Source organism: Ranitomeya variabilis, chromosome 1 (assembly GCF_051348905.1).
Source record: "Ranitomeya variabilis isolate aRanVar5 chromosome 1, aRanVar5.hap1, whole genome shotgun sequence".
Lineage (NCBI taxonomy): Eukaryota > Metazoa > Chordata > Amphibia > Anura > Dendrobatidae > Ranitomeya > Ranitomeya variabilis.
Genome location: NC_135232.1, coordinates 1,025,921,091 through 1,025,935,094, shown reverse-complemented (window position 1 = coordinate 1,025,935,094; position 14,004 = coordinate 1,025,921,091). Strand labels below are relative to the sequence as shown.

The 14,004-nt window shown below is 42.5% G+C and overlaps 1 protein-coding gene across 2 annotated transcripts in view; it reads left to right on the top strand.

Annotated features, from left to right (window-relative positions):
* Nucleotides 1–14,004, top strand: part of LOC143793030 (EF-hand calcium-binding domain-containing protein 6-like) — a 256,139-nt gene that overhangs the window by 147,564 nt on the left and 94,571 nt on the right. For both annotated transcript variants that reach the window (XM_077279600.1, XM_077279601.1), the window contains one exon: nucleotides 9,191–9,301. In XM_077279600.1, coding sequence (XP_077135715.1) covers nucleotides 9,191–9,301 — 111 coding nt within the window. The remainder of the gene's footprint in view (nucleotides 1–9,190; nucleotides 9,302–14,004) is intronic.

Genomic DNA, 14,004 nt, shown 5'->3' with positions numbered 1-14,004 from the left:
CCCCCTTTGCTGCTGGCAGGCACATGCCCCCCTGGGTCACCATATGCCCCCCTGTGCTGGCAGGCACATGCCCCCCGGTCACAATATGCCCCCTTGTGCTGGCAGGGACATGCCCCCTGTGCTGCTGGCAGGCACATGCCCCCAGTCACAATATGCCCCCCTGTGCTGCTGACAGGTACAGCCTCCCAGTCACTTTATGCCCCCCAGTGCTGCTGGCAGGTACAGCCCCCCCGGTCACTATATGCCCCCTGTGCTGCTGGCAGACACATGCCCCCCTGTGCTGCTGGCAGACACATTCCCCCTGTGCAGCTGGCAGACACATACCCCCCTGTGCTGCTGGCAGACACATGCCCCTCTGTGCTGCTGGCAGACACATGCCCCCCCAGTGCTGCTGGCAGACACATTTTCCCGTGCTGCTGGCAGACACATGCCCCCCGTGCTGCTGGCAGACACATGCCCCCCGTGCTGCTGGCAGACACATGCCCACCCTGTGCTGCTGGCAGAAACATGCCCACCCTGTGCTGCTGGCAGACACATGCCCCCTGTGCTGCTGGCAGAGACATGCCCACCCTGTGCTGCTGGCAGACACATGCCTCCCCCTGTGCTGCTGGCAGACACTTGCATGCCCCCCCTGTGCTGCTAGCAGACACATGCCCCCCTGTGCTGCTGGTAGGCACTTGACACCCCCCTGCTGCTGGCAGACACATGCTTTCCCCCCCTCTGCTGCTGGCAGGCACATGCCACCCCCCCTGCTGCTGGCAGACACATGCCCCCCCATGGTGCTGGCAGGCATATGCACCCCCTGTGCTCCTGGCAGGCACATGCCCCCGTGCTGCTGGCAGGCACATGCCCCTCCCTGTGCTGCTGGCAGACACATGCCCCCCCGCTGGCAGACACATGCCCCCCTCCTGTGCTGCTTGCAGGCACATGATAAAATAACAAACACTTAACTCAACTTTCCCTGATGGCTCTGTGCTCACAGCTCCTCGGTTGCGCTTACTGTTTCCCAGGCATCGGATCATGTGACCTGGGCACACAGTGATGTCATCACTGTGCTGTGCCGATCACATGATCGGATGTCAGCACAGACACAGGAAGCAACTGAGGAGCTGTGAGCACGGAGCCATCAGAGAAGGTGAGTTAAGTGTTTGATATTTTATCATGCGCCTGCCAGCAGCGCGGGGGGAGCATGTGCCTGCCAGCAGCACAGGGGGGAAGCATGTGTCTGCCAGCAGCACAGGGAGGGGGAAGCATGTGCCTGCCAGCAGCACAGGGGGGGCATACAAGAGTGACCGGGGGCCATATCCATGATGGGAGTGGGGGGAGAGTGCAGGCACATGTAATATTCGCTGCTCCCCTGTGAATCAACTCAGCACAGGTTCAGCACCGAGGTGATGGACAGGAGGTGCAGTGAATATTACATGAGGCTAATGAGCGGGAGCACAGGACCTCCTGCTGTCTCAGCAGCCCTCAGGCAGCCCACCCCAGCCCCCCGACACCACTCCAGAGCCGCCCCCCTCCTCTACAGCACAGCACAGCACACAGATTCGGATTATAAGACGCACCCCCCACTTTCCCCCAAAATTTTGGGGAACAAAAGAGCGTCTTATAGTACGAAAAATACAGTAGATCACACTGTTTGTAATAATTCTATATAATATATGACTTTTTGATGATATTCTAATTTAGTGAGAAACACCTGTATAATATATATATATACAGTGTATATATATATATATATATATATATATTCTTCACAAAAGCAGGCAGCACTCCATGATCTTTGAGACAATGTGTAGGTGTTTATTAAACCCACATCTCCATGCAACGTTTCGGCTCAACTGAGCCTTTCTCCTCAGTTGAGCCGAAACGTTGCATGGAGATGTGGGTTTAATAAACACCTACACATTGTCTTAAAGATCATGGAGTGCTGCCTACTTTTGTGAAGAATATTGACAGGAAACAACCAAGGACGGGTTGTCTGGGCTTTGCACCCGAAGATAAGTAGTGAATGTGTGCTGTTCCAATTTTTTCTTCATTTTATATATATATATATATATATATATATATATTACTGTAAAAGTCAGAAGGACGGTAAAACCTAGGATTTACCGGTCAATCTGGACATTCACCGAGGCTGTCGGTAAAAGCTCAAGATGAAAAGTAAAATTGGACTTTTACCGGTAAAGTCTTGGTAAATGTTAACATTTCTCAACAGCGTTGGTAAATGTAGCTGAGAAGGGTGTAATAAAAAGTGTAAGCCACGGCGGGTGAGGAAATGGAGGACACAGTGGGAAAGGTGTCTGTAGTTTTGAAGTTTGGTTATTCTTGTATTTGCGTTAATTTATCATTTTTGAGAAGTATTTTGCAACATAAATGTTTTCTATTTGCATTTTCCTATTTGTCTTTGTTCATTTGCATTTGCATTTTGAAGAATAAAAATATTTCTAACGATTAAGGCCTTCATCAGAGTCGGAAATTGCGTTTAGTTAACTTTTACCACCATCATCTGCTGGTCAGAGTCAGAATTCTGTGACTCAAAGTTACTTTTACCAACACATGCTGGTGAATGTAAAGATTTACCAAATAGCCCAGGTAAAAGTCCAAAATCGTTCGTTTATATGGAATTCATCTGACTTTTACCAATGCTGTTGAGAAATGTTAACATTTACCAAGACTTCACCGGTAAAAGTCCAATTTTACTTTTCATTTTGAGCTTTTACTGACGGCCTCAGTGAATGTCCAGATTGACCGGTAAATCCCAGGTTTTACCGTCCTTCTGACTTTTACAGTAACATATATATATATATATATATATATATATATATATATATATAGTATATTACAAAAGTGAGTACATCCCTCACATTTTGGTAATTAATTTATTATATATTATCATGGGACAACACTGAAGATATGACACTTTGATGCAATGTAAAGTAGTCATTGTACAGCTTGTATAACTGTAAATTTGGTGTGCCCTTTAAATAATGCAACACACAGCCATTAATGTCTAAACTGCGGGCAACAAAAGTGAGTACACCCCTAAGTCAAAATGGCCAAGTTGTGCCTAAAATGTCAATATTTTGTGTGGCCACCATTATTTTTAAGCACTGCCTTCACTCTCTTGGGCATGGAGTTCACTAAAGCTTCACAGGTTGCCATTGGAAACCTCTTCCTCTCCTCCATGATGACATCACGGAGCTGGTGGATGTTAGAGACCTTGCGCTCCTCCACCTTCCATTTGAGGATGCCACACAGATACTCAATACGGTTTAAGTCTGGAGACATGCTTGGCCAGTCCAGCATCTTTACCTCAGTTTCTTTAGCAAGACAGTGGTCGTCTTGGAGGTTTTTTTGGGGTCATTAACATGTTGGAATACTTTCCTGCGACCCAGATTCCAAAGGAAGGGGATCATGCTCTGTATCAGTATATTATAGTACATGTTGGCATTCATGGTTCCCTCAATGAACTGTAGCTCCTCACAGCCGGCAGCACTCATGCAGCCCCAAACCATGACACTCTTACCACTGACAAGACACAGTTATATTTGTACTCCTCAACTGGTTGGTTGCTGCCATACATGCTTGACACCATTTGAACCAAATAAGTTTATCTTGGTTTCATGAGACTACAGAACATGGTTCCAGTAATCCATGTCCTTAGTCTGCTTGTCTTCAGCAAACTGTTTACGGGCTTTCTTGTGCATCAACTTTAGAACAGGCTTCCTTCTGGGACAACAGCCATGCAGACCAATTTAATGCAATGTTTGGCGTCTGGTCTGAACACTGACATGCTGACCCCCCCACCCCTTTAACCTCTGCAGCAGTGCTGCCAGCACTCATACATCTACAGTTGTGGCCAAAAGTATTGACAGCCCTGCAATTCTGTCAGATAATACTCAGTTTCTTCCTGAAAATGATTGCAATCACAAATTCTTTGGTATTATTATCTTAATTTAATTTGTCTTAAATGAAAAAAACACAAAAGAGAAAGAAGCAAAAAGCAAAACATTGATCATTTCACACAAAACTCTAAAAATGGGCCAGACAAAAGTATTGGCACCCTCAGCCTAATACTTGGTTGCACAACCTTTAGCCAAAATAACTGCGACCAAACGCTTCCGGTAACCATCAATGAGTTTCTTACAATGCTCTGCTGGAATTTTAGACCATACTTCTTTGTCAAACTGCTCCAGGTCCCTGATATTTGAAGGGTGCCTCCTCCAAACTGCCATTTTTAGATCTCTCCACAGGTCTTCTATGGGATTCAGGTCTGGACTCATTGCTGGCCACCTTAGAAGTCTCCAGTGCTTTCTCTCAAACCATTTTCTAGTGCTTTTTGAAGTGTGTTTTGGGTCATTGTCCTGCTGGAAGACCCATGACCTCTGAGGGAGACCCAGCTTTCTCACACTGGGCCCTACATTATGCTGCAACATTTTTGGTAGTCTTCAGACTTCAAAAACACCAAAAAAGGAAAAATTCAAGAAAACACCAAAAACAGGCAGAGATGCTTACCTGTCTAAATGGGCCTCAATACAAATGCACAAACAGGGTGCAGCGGACCCAAATAAAATAGCAAATGCACAGGTGCAATACCTATTGAAACAGCCAGCCTTCAATCAGTGCATTGGTGTACCACACAGCCAATCCCTAAGAGACATACTCTGTATGTGGCGTGCTCACACAAGGAATGCAGAGCATCTGGCTCCAGCTTATTAATAACGCCCTATGGCGGGCTGCCCAGTGCTACAATGCATCCTGTGTGAACAGAGGCCACAGTGTACAGAACCATTTGGGCCCAAATGGTTCTGTACACTGTGGCCTCTGTTCACACAGGATGCATCGTAGCACTGGGTAGCCCGCCATAGGGCATTATTAATAGGCTGGAGCCAGATGCTCTGCATTCCTTGTGTGAACACACCACATACAGAGTATGTATCTTAGTGCATTGGTGTACCACACGGCCAATCCCTGATTGAAGGCTGGCTGTTTCATTAGGTATTGCACCTGTGCATTTGCTATTTTATTTGGGTCCGCTGCACCCTGTTTGTGCATTTGTATTGAGGCCCATTTAGACAGGTAAGCATCTCTGCCTGTTTTTGGTGTGTAGTCTTCAGACTTCATAATGCCATGCACACGGTCAAGCAGTCCAGTGCCAGAGGCAGCAAAGCAACCCCAAAACATCAGGGAACCTCCGCCATGTTTGACTGTAGGGACCGTGTTCTTTTCTTTGAATGCCTCTTTTTTTCTCCTGTAAGCTCTATGTTGATGCCTTTGCCCAAAAAGCTCTACTTTTGTCTCATCTGACCAGAGAACATTCTTCCAAAACCTTTTAGGCTTTTTCAGGTAAGTTTTGGCAAACTCCAACCTGGCTTTTTTATGTCTCGGGGTAAGAAGTGGGGTCTTCCTGGGTCTCCTACCATACAGTCCCTTTTCATTCAGATGCTGACGAATAGTACGGGTTGACACTGTTGCACCCTCGGACTGCAGGGCAGCTTGAACTTGTTTGGATGTTAGTCGAGGTTCTTTATCCAACATCCGCACAATCTTGCGTTGAAATCTCTTGTCAATTTTTCTTTTCTGTTCACATCTAGGGAGGTTAGCCACAGTGCCATGGGCTTTAAACTTCTTGATGACACTGCGCATGGTAGACACAGGAACATTCAGGTCTTTGGAGATAGACTTGTAGCCTTGAGATTGCTCATGCTTCCTCACAATTTGGTTTCTCAAGTCCTCAGACAGTTCTTTGGTCTTCTTTCTTTTCTCCATGCTCAATGTGATACACACAAGGACACAGGACAGAGGTTGAGTCAACTTTAATCCATGTCAACTGGCTGCAAGTGTGATTTAGTTATTGCCAACACCTGTTAGGTGCCACAGATAAGTTACAGGTGCTGTTAATTACACAAATTAGAGAAGCATCACATGATTTTTCGAACAGTGCAAATACTTTTGTCCACCCCCTTTTTTATGTTTGGTGTGGAATTATATCCAATTTGGCTTTAGGACAATTCTTTTTGTGTTTTTTCATTTAAGACAAATTAAATGAAGATAATAATAACAAAGAATTTGTGTTTGCAATCATTTTCAGGAATAAACTGAGTATTATCTGACAGAATTGCAGGGGTGTCAATACTTTTGGCCACAACTGTATTCTGAATAGGCATCCTCTGGTTATGATGCTGAGCATGTGCACTCAACTTCTTTGGTCGATCATGGCGAGGTATGTTCAGAGTGGAACCTGTTGTTCTTACCACTCCATTCTCACATGAACAATTCCCTTAACCACCATAATATTGATACACAGTAAACACAATCATGTAAATGAAAGCTCAGGATATGCAGCACAAGCTGCAGCAGTGTGTGGCATGTGCTGCATATCCTGAGCATTCGTTTCTGCCTGTAACCCTGTGCACACTGCAGTCTGTCTTACTGATGAATGGCATTGTAGGACCAAAACGTTTCGTTATTTTTGGATTGCCTGCACAAAATAAAATTATCTGCTTACAACATTTACCTGAGTGCCAAGTTTTCTCCAAGATATACTTTGCAGTCTGCTCACCATCTCTGAAATTGCTCCAGTTTTTCAATGTCTTTTTTAAAATGTGGTGCCCACACTGCCCAGAACTGAACACAGTATTCCAGATTACCAAGGAGGAGTAGAGGGGGATAATTGCTTCATGTGATCTAAACTCTATGCTTCTCTTAATAAATACTAGAACTGTGCTTGCCTTTTTTGCTGCTGCATCATACTATTGACTCATGTGCAGTCTGTAATCTATTAGTATACCCAAGTCTTTTTCACACGTGCTGTTGCTTAGTTCTATTTCTCCCGTTCTGTAGATGTAATTTTCATTTTTCTTGTCCAGATGTAGAATCTTGCATTTCTACCTGTTAATACCATTCTGCCCATTGTTCAAGCATATCTACATTCTCCTGAATCCTTTCTCTGTCTTTTCTAGTGTTATCTATTCTTCCTAGTTTTGCATCACCTGTAAATTTGATTAGTTTACCTTCAGTACCCTTATCTAGATAATTTATAAAAATGTTGAGCAACCCTGGGGCCAGAACAGAGATTTGTGGTAGCCCACTTCAAACACTCTTCCAATTGGATATGCATTTATAACCACTTTTTGAGTACGATCACTGAGCCAGCTATTAATCCACCTAACCGTAACCTTATCAGTCCCATACTTGGTCATTTATTCAATGAAGATAGTATGAGATACTTTATCAAATGCATTGCTTAAGTTGAGATTTACTATATCTACCACATTTTCCTGATCTACCCTGTCAGTGATTCCATCATAGAGGGAAATTAGATTAGTCTGGCCTGACTTGTTTGCTACAAACTCATTCTGGCTCTGGTTAATTACTGTATTATTATCGAAGTACTTACATAAATGCTGTTTAATAATTTGTTCAAATATCTTTCCTGGTGTAGAAGTCAGGTTCACAGGCCTGTAATTTCCTATGGACCAGGAGATTTAAGTTAATTTAAATTAGCTAAGTGCTCACTCACCAAGTCTCTGTTTATACTGTAGATAATGTGGATTCTTTTATTCCTTTGATAGCACTGAAGGAATTCAATTAATTTCAGTTTGAAACACATCCAAATCACTATTTATTAGGATGGATCCTGTTTTTTAAGGGAACAAAACAGCTGTGCATTATTTAATTTAATGTTATTATTGGAATTATCTTTCTAGATAATAGGATGTTATGGAAACTTTTGGGATTATAAACAATTTCATATTCCTTGGTGTTTGCTCAGTAGACATGTTAGGGAGAAACCTTTCATAGACCCAAAAGATCTATGAAGCAAAATGAAGAAAACAGCTAAAAAATCCTGTGTGCTACTGTTTTTCCTGTTGGTTCCTTTTCATATCTATGATCATAAAATAACGTTTTCATACCCTGTGCAGATGTATGTGTAGATCTTACCTTCCCGGTTATTTTACTTACTTTGTAGACTTTTCCAACTCTGTGATTTTAATTGTAAAATAAAAATGTAATATAGTAAATGACTTGATGTAAAATGAATGAAAATAACCACACATCACCACTTGAAGTCTGAGCAGATGTCCTTCATACTAATCATCTGCGTTCTTAATATCTTCATGTCTCCGAAATGTGGGTTTGTGATGCTAAATATTACTTCTCTTCATTTCATACGTCTCTAAAGGTTAATGCATCTAACCCCTGAAGAGCTGTGTGCGCCGATATAATTGCATTAAGCATATTACCATATTTTATTGTGAAGGGCTATATTCCCTGTATGTACTTTATGGGGACAGAAAGAATTGCCTTTTATATGCTAATCGGCTGTGATATACATAACTTTACAGGACATTTAAGTAAGTGGCCTATTTAGTCTTGAGAAAGACATTTATGTCTAAAGCCATGACAGGGAATCTTTCTGTATTTTTACAAAGCTCTATTTTATTTACATAAATCTGTCAAAGTGATGAACAGTCTGCAAGATGAGCTGAATGGTTACTTTTGGCATAGTGTTCTTTACCCTTGCGACAAGTAAAGGAACTTTCTGCTATTCCCATCCCCTCTGCAACCTTCTTCCATCAGAAGTCGGCTGCCCATTATCAGCCTCTTCACATAATGAATGGAGCCTTGTTCATCATTATTTTCTTAAATCATCCTGGTTTATTCCTGTGTTTTAGGGATTATGCTTAAATTGTGCTGCGGGGAAGAAAATACTTATTTGCTGTTGAATACATACAACTACTTTTGGAATATATCTATGCAAGGTTTCTTAAGAGCTTTTTACAATATGCTTTCCAAATTCACTCCTTTTTCTCATGAAAAGCAATGTTTTTGTACATTTCCTTTCATGCTAACCGGGGCGAGTGAAAAGCCTTTTGAAGTGCTTGCTTGTTTAAGCAATACCACTGTTTTAGCCTAATGAATACAGCCTTACAGACGGGACAATCTGACATGGCTCTGGATGCTGGTATCTCATCTGGCCAAGATCTCCGTCAGGGTTTTGGGTTCGAAATTCTTTCACTGCTGAAAAACCTGATTAGCCTTTTGATATTCACGTGTGTGCTCTGGCTGGTAAGGGGCAATGAGGTGACAAAGAGTTAATGGCAACCATATGCTTGGATTATTGAGGCTGCCTGCAAGCCAAATCAGCTCTGTGATTGACTGGCACTAACTTCTTCTGTTCCAGGTTCGGTGTGGAGATTACTGATGAAGACTTTGAGCAGCTACTTGACAGAATCCCCCTTGATGAGGATGGGAATGTCAGATACCCTCACTTCATGGCAATGTTCGATTCTCGGTAATTAATGTTTTTTGTTAATCTATTCATTGCAGGCAGTTTGTGCTTAGAATGCATCCACCACAAGCATTGCTATATACTGTACAATACTCCATTTACAATCATTCTTGATGGCTGCCCATTTAAGCAGGGATCTGCAAAAAGATTTGCACTACCATGGTCTAACATCCACTTTGGTACTCTGTGGTGGCCAGAGCAGGGCAGTGTGAACTTCCTCACCTGGCAGTCGAATGTCAAAATCCTGGGCATCATTTAAGATCCCTAAGCCTCATACAATGTCATAAATTCACTTAGACCTAGTGATTGCAAGAGGCACCTCGGATGATGGTTTTCCAGTGCTGGCTAAGAAGTTCCCAATGCCCTGGTTGTGCTGCCAGAGAGTAGCAAAATAGCTAGATGCTGTACCAGGGTTCTGCTAATGTTTTTGCTTCTTTCTACCCAGGAGCAATAACCGAGAAGCAGTACAATGCAGAACTCCAAAGGGTTCTCCAGAATTGTCAGGAGAGCAATATATCATATACAGTGGGGGAAATAAGTATTTGATCCCTTGCTGATTTTGTAAGTTTGCCCACTGACAAAGACATGAACAGTCTATAATTTTAAGGGTAGGTTAATTTTAGCATTGAGAGATAGAATATCAAAAATAAAATCCAGAATATCCCATTGTGTAAATGATTTAAATTTATTTGCATTTTGCAGTGAGAAATAAGTATTTGATCCCCTTCCAAACCGTTAAGAGTTTTAGCTCCTACAGACCGTTAGAGGCTCCTAATCAACTCGTTACCTGCATTAAAGACAGTTCTCTTACATAGTCACCTTTATAAAAGACTCCTGCTCACAGACTCAATTAATCAGTCAGACTCTAACCTCTACAATATGGGCAAGACCAAAAAGCTTTATAAGGATGTCAGGGACAAGATCATAGACCTGTACAAAGTTGGAATGGGCTACAAATCCATAAGTAAGATGCTAGGTGAGAAAGAGACAACTGTTGGTGTAATAGTAAGAAAATGCAAGAAATACAAAATGATTGTCAATCGACATTGATCTGGGGCACCATGCAAAATCTCACCTTGTGGGGTATCCTTGATCATGAGGAAGGTGAGAGATCAGCCTAAAACAACACGGATGGAACGTGTTAATGATCTCAAGGCAGTTGGGACCAGTCACCAAGAAAACCATTGGTAACACATTATGCCGTAAAGGTTTAAAATCCTGCAGTGCCCACAAGGTCCCCCTGCTCAAGAAGGCATGTGTAGGCCCGTCTGAAGTTTGCCATTGAACACCTGGATGATTCTGTGAGTGATTGAGAGAAGGTGCTGTGGTCAGATGAGACAAAAATTGAGGTATTTGGCATTAACTCAACTCGCCGTATTTGGAGGAAGAGAAATGCTGCCTCTGACCCAAAGAAAACCGTCCCCACTGTCAAGCATGGAGGTGGAAATATTGTGTTTTGAGGGTGTTTCTCTGCTACCGGCACAGGACTACTTAACCACATCAATGGGAGAATGGATGGAGCCATGTACCGTAAAATCCTGAGTGGCAACCTCCTTCCATCTGCCAGGACATTAAAAATGGGTCGTGGCTGGGTCTTCCAGCAAGACAATGACAACATACAGCCAAGGCAACAAAGGAGTGGCTCAAAAAGAAGCACATTAAGGTCATGGAGTGACCTAGCCAGTCTCCAGACCTTAATCCCATAGAAAACTTATGGAGGGAGTTGAAACTCTAAGTTGTCAAGCAAAAGTCTCAAAATCTTAATGATTTAGAGATGATCTGCATAAAGGAGTGGACCAAAATTTCTCCTGACATGTGCACAAAACTCATCATCAACTACAAAGACCATCTGACTGCTGTGCTTGCCAACAAGGGTTCTGCCCCGAAGTATTAAGTCTTGTTTGCCAGAGGGATCAAATACTTATTTCTCACTGCAAAATGCAAATAAATTTATATAATTTATACAGTGTGATTTTCTGGTTTTATTTTTGATATTCTGTCTCTCAATGTTAAAATTTACCGACCCTTAAAATTATAGACTGTTCATGTATTCGTCAGTGGGCAAACTCCCAAAATTAGCAAGGGATCAAATACTTATTTCCTCCACTGTATATAACATAGGTACCAGTTCTGTTTTACCATCTTATACATCTATGGCATATTAGAAGTATATGCAATGGTCAACAGGATCCACTTACCATAAATCTTCAATCTGGATCATCAGTCATGGTACTTCCATAGTAACGGAAACAGTGAAGCAAGCTAGGTGGGAAAACTCATTTAAAAAGAACCTGTCAGTAGATTCATGTTAACCGAACCACGGCAGCACGAGCCACGGCAATTCTCTTTAAGCACCTGGCACCATTGCTAGTTTTATTTTTTTTGCCTTTTCTTTTTCATTCACAGTTTTAAGAGATAGCACATTTTTTCTTTCCACATAGCTATATCAGGGCTTATTTATTGCAAGGAGTGTTGTATTTTTAATAACACCATTTAATTTACCGTACTACATAACGTATAAAAAATTCCCTGTGTGATTAAATGCAAAACCCCCAAGAAATTCCTACATTGTTTTTTTATTATTGCAGGACTAACTAGTTTTTATTATTACTATTTTGATGTTTATATGACTTTTTGGTTACTTTTTATCCCTGTTTTGAAGGGAGGGAAAGTGATAAAAAAGCTGTAATTCTGGTGGTTTTATGTTTATGTTGCTTTGTATAACAAATGATCAACTGCAGAGGTTTGAACTTGTACCTTTTGTATTTTTTATTACACATGTTTTCTTTTCTTGTAATAGTTTTGAAGATTTCTGTTCAGAGACCTGAGGTTTTTGAAATGGTTTACTGATAATTGTATTTTCTGACATGTCTTAGGCATATCAAAAGGTGATATTGGCAAGGTCATATTTATGGAACAGCTTACAGCTTTTCTGAGTTGTACTATGGATGTGTTGTAGTGAGACAAAATTAATATATGAGGTAGCAATTATCTCTGCTAAGGACTTTAGGTGACCTTTGAGTTTCTGCATCTTGCATCCTCCTCTATTCTTCTTTATTTTTTTCATGGTACAAAATATATTTGTTCCATCACTTTCTGGATACATCCTCTTCATGTGATTGTTCTGTTGCATAGTTTGGTCGCAGAAGAAACTTTTGAGAGTAGATTATATGGGGTAATTCAACTTTTATCTACACAGAACATGAGGTACATGCATCAGCTTCTTAATACAGCATAACAGGAAGTCTGAAGGACCTTTTACCAGAGAGAAAGTGAAGCCAAACAAGTATATGCACTACATTCAGCTAAGCATATAACAGTAACTACACCGTCTACTGCCAGAAAAGTGTAAACTCCTCCTGCACACAAATAAGTCTGTATTTGTTGCGTATCTGGCAACACCCGTTCTCAACAGTAAGGACTTATTCAGCTAATCCTAATTTCTTCATCAGTCTCTGATGTCTTTCAGCATTCAATGCCTTTGTGAAAATATCTGCTGTCATATATTCAGTTGGGCAGTTGTCAGGACTCTGAACATTTTTTACCTTTTGTGCATTACTGCCCTTTTTCAAGATGGCGTCTTTGGTCTCATGTGCACTGTGTCTCCTGCTATAAAAGTCCACCCCAGCCTTCAGTCTGTGCTAGAGTATTCTGCCTTGCATCCAGCTCCTGACCTCTGATTACTCCCTGGCTATACACCTGCTCCTGTGAACCTGTGTGGTGATCCTGCTACTCTGCTCTGAGTTCCTGCTGCATACACCAGTTCCAGTAATCCTCCTTCATTTGCTGCTCGTATTTACTTCCATCTGCATTTGCTGGTCATGTAAGCTGTTGCTGCTTTGCAATAACCTGAGACTATTAACCAGGCCTCCATGGTTGAGCTAAGATATGATTTTAACTGCCTAATAAGCATATCTATCTGTGCCTGGACTAAGACAAGGATTTATTCGTGTCAAGTATCCTCAAGAATAACTGTGCTTCATAGACTTTCTGCTTGATTGCATTTTGCTCTGAAGTTTCCTATAGACTGCTAAGCTGCGTTTATTATTTGCACCAAGTGTTGTGGACTTGAGTTTCTTTCTGCACCTGTTTGAATCTCCGTGTGATAATATAGACTTTACCACTTATAAAACTGTGTCCTGTAGTTGTCTTGTTCCACGCAAAGAGTCTCCTGAGTTATCCCCTATAATTATTACAGCAGTACTCTAAATTTAGAATTCCTTGTTCCTGGTGATCTCTCAAGAAGTGAAACTTTACATCAATGTGTTTGTCATACCCGCTTTTCCTGTCGCTGCAGCCCCTGCTCCTGCCGGCTCTTCTCACGGCAATCGCCGCTCTCAGCGCCGCGCCGGTTCCCCGGTTCCTCCTCCTGCTGCCCGGGGATTCTGGCATGGTGCCCGCGCTTCCTCTCTCCCCCGTCCTGTGTCTGCCCCGCACATGCGCCTTAGGACGCGGGCGCGTGCTTCCTGCTCTTCTTAACCCCTTCCGCGCCTCCGTGTCCTCCAATCAGTTGCTTCTTCCGGCTATATCAGGTGGCTCCTCCATAATGGAGGCGCCTGATTATTATTGTGCAGTTAGTGCCTTGCTCAGGTCCTTCTGGTCCGGTCTCCTAGCCGTACCTGTCTGGTCTGCCCTCGCAGGCTTATTCTCTTGTTTTTCCCTTTCCCTCCTTCCGTTCCCTAGCCCTGCCTTCTGTTCTCCGTTCC